At 36.2% G+C, this 9,683-nt stretch overlaps 2 protein-coding genes across 5 annotated transcripts in view; one reads left to right on the top strand and one right to left on the bottom strand.

Moving 5' to 3' along the window:
• Positions 1 to 635: 635 nt before the first annotated feature.
• Positions 636 to 3,935, top strand: GlcAT-I (Glucuronyltransferase I). Of its 2 annotated transcripts, none has more exons than XM_029314985.2 (4): positions 636 to 801; positions 2,090 to 2,616; positions 2,923 to 3,219; positions 3,296 to 3,935. In XM_029314985.2, exons 1-4 carry the CDS (start codon positions 663 to 665, stop codon positions 3,392 to 3,394), a joined length of 1,062 nt encoding a protein of 353 aa, XP_029170818.2. In that variant the 5' UTR covers positions 636 to 662; the 3' UTR covers positions 3,395 to 3,935. The 2 variants fall into 2 exon arrangements, with proteins under 2 accessions (XP_029170818.2, XP_085336964.1); XM_085480838.1 differs by having other exon boundaries at positions 648 to 720.
• Positions 3,543 to 9,683, bottom strand: part of Fas2 (neural cell adhesion molecule fasciclin 2) — a 102,246-nt gene continuing 96,105 nt past the window's right edge. For all 3 annotated transcript variants that reach the window (XM_029314978.2, XM_029314980.2, XM_029314979.2), the window contains one exon: positions 3,543 to 8,013. In XM_029314978.2, the coding sequence (XP_029170811.1) occupies positions 7,872 to 8,013 (142 nt within the window). In that variant the 3' untranslated portion in view covers positions 3,543 to 7,871. The remainder of the gene's footprint in view (positions 8,014 to 9,683) is intronic.

Here is a 9,683-nt window from a genome sequence, read left to right as displayed (position 1 = left end):
GCAAATCCAAGCTTTTTTCCAAAAACGCCGATCGACGAGAGCTTTTGTTGGCGGATTCGTTATTCTGTTCGACATAGTCGAAGGAAATATCGATTATTTCTTTCACGATTTTATAACAGTTTTCTTTTTTTTTTTTTTTTATTTGTTTTAAACGACACCTGAAATTCTTTATTTCGCGCTTCTCAAGTTTTGCCTTATTGTATTGTAATTAAAATTATATTAATATTAATATTTGCAAGTTTGTTCGCTATATAAATATATCTTGGAGAATTATGGATTTTATTTTGAAACATCGATAATGCAGTTGCCTACTATGTAAAGAAATATTAAGAAGAATGCAGCTTTTACATCTCTCCATGCTATGATTATAATTATCTAACAGTACATAATACGTTTTTACTATCATAAGAAATAAATCGTTTGAAAGCATGACAAACGATACATACAATAATAATATCAAATGTTTCAACATTTACTAGATTAATGATAATACAACATCTTTATTTTATACTTTACCAGCGAGAAGACAATAATATTTGATACGTCAAGAGTACCTCTCGATCGCTTCGCGCCATCTCGAATAATCGAACGACTTCGATAGCGTGTCACGTGACACGATCGATACTTTGACATTTGATCAGCCGGTTAGGTAGAACGGTGTCATGGCGCGACAAGTGACGCAGAGTGTGTTACTTGTCGAGGAATCTAGCACGAAAGCCAGTATGTGGGCTGCATTTCGCTGTAACAAGACTTTCCTGATACTGTGCCTGATAAATGTGATCATAATCCAAAGTGTAGTGTGTGAGTGCTCGTCTAATTAGCTTACGTCACTCTCGCTTTCGCCTCGCCGCGTGTGTCTCCAGGGATCACCCAGCTCGATGCCGTGCACGCGCGTAGATATAACATACTTGTCACGGAATCGAGCTGGCGAGTATCGAGATTATTTCCCCGCGAGATTCGAGGGCTCGATTATCGCGAGTTGCGTTCTCTTCGTTTCAATTTTTCATACGGAAACGCGCGCATACGGCGTAAATTAATTATTTTTTAATTTGTGGAAATTATGTAGGAAAACTTTTAGATGAGCGCTGAAATTATATATATATAATTTAGTAATTTCATGTATAATATAATATGATAGGTACAATCGCGAGTTGCATATCGTTCTCTTTATTTCGTTTTAATAATACGCAAACGCGCGCATACAGTGCATGTAAACTAAAATTAAGCTTCGTAGAATCCATATAAAAAGTGTTTTACATAATAGAGGAGAAATTATATATACATAATTTATTAATTTTATATATAACATATATACATATATCAAATGTTAATAATAATATATATCAATTATTATACTATATTACTATATAATTAATTTAATAAGAATTAGTTGTCTTAATTAATATTATTAATAATTATTATTTATAATGTTTTAAATATTTGTTTATAAATTCATGGATTTACGTCTTACTAAATAATATTATCAGAATAAATTATTATAAAGCACTATATATATAATTTAAGACAAGATATTTCATGTAACAAAAGTAGCAAAGATATTATATAGATTTTGATATTCTTCCAATATTAAAATTTTTAGTGCACTGTAGCGTGTTCGAAAAATAATTATAACTTTAATTTTCTTTTAAATAAAGTTTCTATTTGAAAAGGAAAAAGAAAGTATAGCCAAGTAATTTCTATGCAAATTACGCAACATCTATATAGATTGCGCAAACAAGTAGCTTATATAGCGTGTACTCGTAGTTTATTATACTGTTTACGCTGTTTGAAGAAGAGACTTGGCTATTTACATCATACGCTTCATCTTATGGCTATCATTCTCTTTCTCTCTACGCATATAATTTGCGATATTGTCAAATATCTTAATCGCGAATTAAAATGTGGCTCGGTTGATTATAAATATAAGAGAATTATTCACATTCGATTCTAATATCGATTAATTTCTCGGATATTAATTCTAGGATGAATGTTACAGATTATCAAGAATGCAAGAAATGGGACGAACTAAGGTCCCAGTTGGAACTGGTAATAGCAGATCAGCAGGCTAATTCTAGGATAAATTTTACAGATTATCAAGAATGCAAGAAATGGGATGAACTAAGGTCCCAGTTGGAGCCAGTGATAGGAGATCTGCAGGCTATGCAGGGTCTGACGTACAGCTTGCTGAAGATATTAGAGGCTCACGATCTCTTTGTCGAGAACGCCCGCGGACGAGGGGATAATAATCGGTCTGTGATCTACGCGATCACGCCCACGTTCGCCAGACCCGTGCAGAAGGCCGAGCTCACCAGACTAGCGCAGACATTCCTCCACGTGCCGAACTTCCATTGGATCCTCGTGGAAGACGCTCCGCAGAAAACCGCTCTGGTCAGCCGGTTTCTGGAGACCAGTGGTTTAATTTACACCCATCTTTCGGCGGCGACTCCCCCAAACTATAAGCTAGGCAGGAACGATCCAAATTGGAAAAAGCCGCGTGGAGTCGAGCAGCGAAACGCAGCTCTAAAATGGCTCAGGGAAAATCTCAAGCCATCCGACAGAGGTGTCGTCTACTTTGCCGATGATGACAATACTTACTCCGTCAAGCTATTTCGCGAGGTAAAGATCAGCTCCGGAAACTGACAGTTTCCTCGAATAGGGTCAGTCATTATGAGTCGCTATAACTTTCCTTTTTTGTAATCTAAGAAATTCAATTCCCATTATCTTCAGCTATTTTTAATTTTCTAATTGCGATAGAGAACCATTTTGAATTATTATATTTTCTTAAATATCTAAAGAGCAAACATGAAATTTATAATCAATGCATTAATTTTAGAAATTTATAATCACAATGCAAAATTATAATTTAGCATTACGTATCAATTTTTTACAACAATTAATTTATATATAAATTATTATTTTCAGATGGAAAAAATACAAAGAGTCGGCGTGTGGCCGGTCGGTTTAGTCGGCGGTTTAATGGTAGAAAAGCCTATTTGTGATAACACTACTAAACAGGTACTCGGTTTTAACGCGGCGTGGAAACCAGACCGACCATTTCCACTTGACATGGCGGGTTTTGCCATCAATCTCGAACTATTACTCAAGCACGAAGACGCGTGGTTCTCGTACGACGTGGAAGGTGGATATCAAGAGAGTGAAATACTCAGACAAATAGTCACCAAGGATCAATTGGAGCCATTAGCGGACTTGTGTACAAAAGTATTGACCGATCTAATATCTTTTTAACAATTTTTCGAAATATCGTGCGAATTTTTACATTTTTTGCATATTTCAGGTGTACGTGTGGCATACGCGAACGGAACCACCACAATTAAACGTCGAACAGATGTTGATTAAAAAAGGCAAACGTTCTAACGTCGGTATCGAGGTATGAAAAAGTTGATCATTTTATGAAGTTATCACCAGGCTGTCTTAACTTCATAAAAACCGATGATGATATTAAAACAATAATAGATATTATGACTATTATGATTAAATTCGAGTACATCGATCTTAAGCATAGGAAAGATAGGCTAAACAAATACTTTCGTAAACACTCTTTTATTGTGGGCCCACTGTATGCCCTATGTGGGCATATTATGAATATATATATATATATATATATATATATATATATATATATATATTCACACGTAGAATAATACAGTGCCATACTGTATAACCGCTTGTAACTGTGCGAACATAGTATAGAAGATAAGTGAATATATCGGACGTCTTAATCGAATCTCGAAGAGTCATGTGATATTGCAGTATGCTTTCTTGGCTGCCAATTTGTACGTCGTTGGCACGGTATTATCGTTGGATAGATCAATGACATTTAGTCATTGCTCTACGATTGCCCAATATAAGTATTCTTGTTATAAAGCATTTTATAAAAGCGATTATTGTAAATAAAATTTCTGAGGAAAACGAGAGAGGCGCGGGTTTTCATATACATTTATCCATCTCTTTTTGAAAACTTTTTTTTTCACTCTTTATTCGAGAGCACGTGATTTCTCGTCGCGCGTACAGAAAAAGCATACATAAAAAATACGCCTTACAATCTACGAAACTTTAATATAATACTCATAATAATCTCCAAATTGGAAGATGCGCAGTAATACTTTTTGTGGGAAGCTATTTGTTAAGGATTATGACTTTTGGCAACGGATACAAAATAGCTGGATGTGCTAGAAACGGTGACGCGTCTCGCTCGCCGATGCAAAGTGCCGCACAAATGTGCTGCGACTCTCCATTTCTTTTTCCATATACATATATATCATTCTCATGTATAATATATATATATTTATATATTGTATTCATTGACTCTTACATGCTAATAAGTACTATAGTATTTGGCAAATTCTGTCTTATGTAAAAAAAGCTACCTGCACGGAAAGCATGTTCGCGTATGTACACGAGGCAATGTGTCATTCTAGATGTACTATATTAATAAAATGCAATATAGTATCTGATAGAAATGTACTCTTTGTTGTTTTATATTGGATTCTATATGGAAATGTAATTATTATTATTTTAAACGATTAATATAATTTAAATTTAATTTCAATTATATTTAATTTTAAAAGACAAAGAGTATATTAAAACTATCTATCAATTGATAAAATCTTCCATTAGAATCCACATAGTGGTGTAACAGAGTGGAAAAATGTCGAGAAACTCAGTAAAGTACATTGCACTTGATTGTACAGCAATCTGATGGAGCGATCGGATTATTCTTCCTCGGATAAATCCGTTCACATCAGCGACTTTTCGCGAGAGAACACGCGTTCCGTGTCCGCGCACATATTCTCAAAACCTACCAAAACTCTGTCTTAAGATTTATATTTCTTACAGTTAAGGGAAAACGTTTACAAGCATTTACAAAAACTTATCACATTTTTAACTGCGTTTCTTTCTGCAAAAAGCCATCTTAGACATTACGATAAGAGAGTGGTATAATTTTTTTTGTTTCTTTACTCGCTATTCGGATATAATTAATTATATATGGCAGCTTTTCCGATACTTATTCTCGCATTCGGATGACTCGAAATCCGATTGGCAAGCCTCGTGCACATCTCGATACTTGTCACAATAAATGCCACCTGCATTCTGATTAAACTATACATACATATTCAGAGAGACTTTTTTTTTATGTCAAGGTAATACATCGAGATCTCCACGTCAGAAGTCTACTATAATTTGCGTATCGATTGTTTTTCCTTAAATGCTGCTCGCGAACGTTTCGGCGTCCTATCACGTATTATGAACTCGAACAATCGCAACTGATAATCATATTGACTTCTGCAATGCAATGTCGCAAGAATTGCTCAGATCTTCATCTTACTTATTTCACATCGTGTTAAACTTTAATATAATAAATTTTTTCATCCTTATAAAAGAATAAAGTTTTTAAATAAAAATTAAAAATAAAATTCATCCTTATAAATGCATCCTTACAAAAGAATAAATTCTAAAAATAAAATTTGTAAATAAAAATTAAAAATAAAATTTTCTAAATATTTAGAAAGAGTAAAAAAAAGACATTTAAGAGTGAAAATTGGGCACTCTCACGCACATTGCATTGACGAGGTAACTATAATAATGTTATAAAACATATTTTAAATTATCACGATTAAAAAAAAGGATGAATATCGAGAACTCTTATTCGAGATAAGATAAATGTAGTCGCGATTAAATGTATAATAAACGCTTGTGTAGGGATATGCGAGATTTTAAGTAGAAATTCACTCATGACTATAGCAGACACATATACGATCGTAAGACTTAACAAGAACACGTGCGCATAACGAATGGAAGTAAAAATAGGGGAAAATTTGATATTTATCTTGAGTGACTGTTTGAACGACAATCGATTACGTCTCCAATCGATTTGGTATATAAAAGAATCAGTCTTTGGATTAAAAAGAAAAAAAATAACGCGGAAGATTTACGATCGCGGAGTCAGAGATATCAGGGAATAAAAGTGCGCAGCCAAAAAGATATATCGCACATGTGAAAGCTATCTACCGTTTACGTGTCTCGACTGTTCCTAATCGAAAAGACACGGAATGAGGTAAGAGAGCGAGAGAAGAGAGATAATAGATTGTTCAAGTGGCTTATGTACAGTTCGAAGGTCGCTGCAAAATCGAGCAAAACCTTCGTTTGAAAAGGGAAAGAAAATGTATGTGTTTCCTCTGTTGGCGCTTGTGGGATATACAAGAGCAACGCTCATATTCTCTTCAACGTCATTCTCGTCTGAAAATGGGGAGTGATGTGACCCTATTACAGTCACAGATTTCATGTCAAAGAGCCTGCCTTTTTCAAATTCTTCGACGTCAGAAAATTGCTCAAAATAATTGTAATAAAAAAAAAAAAAACATTCGAAAAGTATTTTTCGTCTTAATTGATAACTCTAAATCTAACTCACCATTTTCTTGTTACAAGGATAATTTCGATTCTTTCAACGCTATCGAGACATTATGTTCCGTTAAATGTTTCACACGGAACAAACTTCTGATATATTTGTAACTTCTAATTAAATAAACAATAATATAAAAAAAATATTTTCGATAGCGATGAGATAATCGAAGCTGCCTGTGACATATCGCAGAACGCGAACGTTGCATATGTTTTCTACTCCTTAAATGCAATATTTGCTCTCAGAAAAGAGCGTGTCCTTGCCATTTTTAAGCGCAACAGGATACGACTTTCCACGCGACTTTCCTCATAAAGTCGCGCGCGCGTATGCGCGACAAAGGGATGCAATACTACCCAGCGTACTAGATGTGATAATCTAAAAGATGCCTCGAAGCGTTCATCACTAAATCGACCTCTATCAATTCACGATTTTTTTTTGTACATTCCTCTTACCGTCTCCTTCTTCTTATTCTCGCGCAAACGATCTACCTACTCCACGTTTCCTTGCAAGACGCGCTAAGTTACAATTATTATTTATAGCTTCCTCCTAAGAACAATCACTACCAAAGTATATCTTGTGTTCACTTTGCACTTCTCGTTTTCGTAAGCTATCGATTATCTGTGCTCCTTCGGTTATGCTTCGGCGAGTATACTGACGGGATAAAAGAGCTTCAGACTGCTTTTACATTCACAAGAGAGGCAAGCCTTTTAAATACCTGACGTGTGATCATCAACGAAGAATATTTTACGGTGAAAAAATTCTTTTGTTCATTTTTAACAATATTATCAGTCGAGACTTTTGCGTTACGAGTAAATTGTTAAAAAATTTTCAGATATAATTATTTTCTTCACATCTAAAAAGAATCTTGTTGATTGACTCGAAATAGATAGGTGTCATCAGATTTTTAAAGGTTTGCGCCTCTCTCCCTCTCTTTTCTTTAGCTTGCTTTCGAAATTAGAGGCGCAGTGAGAACTTCGCAACAAAGTAGTCGACGAAGCACAAGTTCGCCAATAATACGGGAAGCGCTTCCGAAAGGGATCGACAAGGAAATGTAGGAGAACAGGCGGTGTATCGCGGTGTAACACGTTACGTAAGAGGCGTCGAAAGGGAGAAGGAGAGGCGGGTCGGGCTGCGACCGTGAAATCGCGCGCGTTTGCGAGGACAAAACGAAAAGCAGAGCGAGCTGAACGGCGAGAAAGCAACCAGAGGGAGAGGCTCCGTCCGGGCGAAATTCCGGGCGTAGCGACTCGCTAAAACCTCCGTCTCGTCTTTCCACGAGCGGGCTCGCGAACGACCGACGATCCCGCTCTGCACGTTTTTTTTTCTTCTCTTATTTGCTTTCTTTCTGGTTTGGATTTTTTTCCTTGGTTTTTTTTTCGAGAACACTTTAGCCGGAAACCGCGCTGCGCTTTCCGAAACGGATTTACAATCTAGTACGCCGGAAGAATATCTAGACGGCTGAGTCCTTGCCGACAAAGCCGGTCTTGGAGATGGACCTCTTGCCGTCGAAGGTGATGGAGGTCTCCCGACGTAATCCGGAGTCGATGATCGGCGTGATCTTCTTCTCCTCCTTCAGCGGCTCCTTCTCGTCTCTGAAAAAAACAATGCGATAACATTCGTCGAACGAGACTGGCGACTTCGCGTTTGGACGTCGGATTAACTTCTAATGTCGGGCGATAAAAAAAAAAAAGAAAAGAAGAGAAAAGAGAGCATGTCCATATGCGGCGCGTGGTGCGACATCGAATATACACGTCAGGCATGCTTGTCACTCGCAAAGTATAAGAGAAACGTCGCAGTGAGAGGAGTTTCGGAGAGAAAAACAGATGCGCGGTCTCTCTCTCTCTCTTTCTCTCTCTATCCGCGGAATGTCATCCTTTTTCGATAAATCCCCGGGAAATCCGCGCTTATTACGGTACGATGAGAGTTTTGCATTTGCAAGTAGACGCGTTCAACTTTTGCGCGCAAACATGCACAAAGTAGCGCGAGAGATGGAAAAGAAAGACACGAGAGAAGAAAAGAGAATTTTCTCTCCAATTTTTTAAAATCTATAATATTTAATTCTAATTATATTTTAAATCTTTTTTCCAATTTTTCCTTTTATTTTTATTAATTAATTTTCTTCTCACAACTCGTGCTTTGTACATCTCTTTGAAATGCCCGCATTTTCGAGGATATGAAATTTCAATCACGATTGTGTGAATGTATAAAATTCCTGAGAAATTTTTTCTTTCTCCGAAATGATTTAAAATACGAGCCGATGGGAACGAAACAGTGGTATATATATTTCTTTCATTTTCTTCGGGAGGAATCGGGACGATCTCTTTTGCCGTCTTATCTTCTTTTCTACGCATCAACAAATATGTAAAGACAAATTCTTCCTTCCCTCTGTGTCAATTTATACCACTATTTCGCTCAAAAGGTACATCAAGTCATTGTTATATAGTGACTCGAGTGTTTACTCGCACCGCCATTCGCGCTTCGTAAAGTACGGAAGTACTGGCAAGAAAGGAGGAAGATTCGCGTGCTTGCCATGAGGATTGAAGGATGAAAGGTGAGCATTATTTCAAGTGTGTCGTGCATGCGGCATGGCCAAAGCTCAGGCGAGTATCGGCGATTTCTACGCGCAAAATTTAACAAAATCATAAGGTTGCGTGTCAGCTCGAAGGCTAAAAAATAATCCAGCATAATACTTAAATCATATATCGAAAATCATGTGCGAAATTTGACATCTACGTTATTTCCGAACGAAACAAATATACGAACGAATATAAATTAAAATGAAACATCCTTTCTCAATTTGAAAAATTGATGTAAGGATTTTCGATCTTGTTTCGATTGAAAAGTTTTCATCTTCAATATACTGCAAGTAAAATAAATAATCTGCAGCTGATTTTTAAAAATTTCATTTCTTATATAAACTTATTTTTCTCTATCTTCTATAGTTATTCTTATGCGCTTTTATCTCGCCCGAAAGAGAAAACAAATAAACATGTAGTCCATTAGACTAGTTGATAACTCGTCCAAGTTATTCGCAACTTGTCTCACATAGAAATTTCAAGAAAAATAGAAAAAAACTCCATTGCTTATGTAGCCACGAGCAAACACGAGCAGCCCGGCCCAAAACGCAGGACTGTAAAAAAAAAAAAAAAAAAAAAGAAAAAAAAAAGAAAAAAAAAGAACAAAAAATCAATGTATTGCAGTACACGAAGAGTGGTTGGCGGCACAGTGAATGCGTCGGACTCGAACGTATTTTCTCTCATGC

Source organism: Nylanderia fulva, unplaced genomic scaffold (genome assembly GCF_048542155.1).
Source record: "Nylanderia fulva isolate GAGA-0341 unplaced genomic scaffold, ASM4854215v1 Scaffold16, whole genome shotgun sequence".
Taxonomy (NCBI): Eukaryota; Metazoa; Arthropoda; class Insecta; order Hymenoptera; family Formicidae; genus Nylanderia; species Nylanderia fulva.
This window is presented reverse-complemented; position numbering and strand designations above follow the sequence as displayed.

Excerpts from the sequence above, each read along its gene's own strand:
- GlcAT-I (XM_029314985.2), top strand. The coding sequence starts at position 663 with ATGGCGCGACAAGTGACGCAGAGTGTGTTACTTGTCGAGGAATCTAGC. Across the intron at positions 802-2,089 it reads CATAATCCAAAGTGTAGTGT|ATTATCAAGAATGCAAGAAA; the intron begins GTGAGTGCTCGT and ends TAAATTTTACAG. Across the intron at positions 2,617-2,922 it reads CCGTCAAGCTATTTCGCGAG|ATGGAAAAAATACAAAGAGT; the intron begins GTAAAGATCAGC and ends TATTATTTTCAG.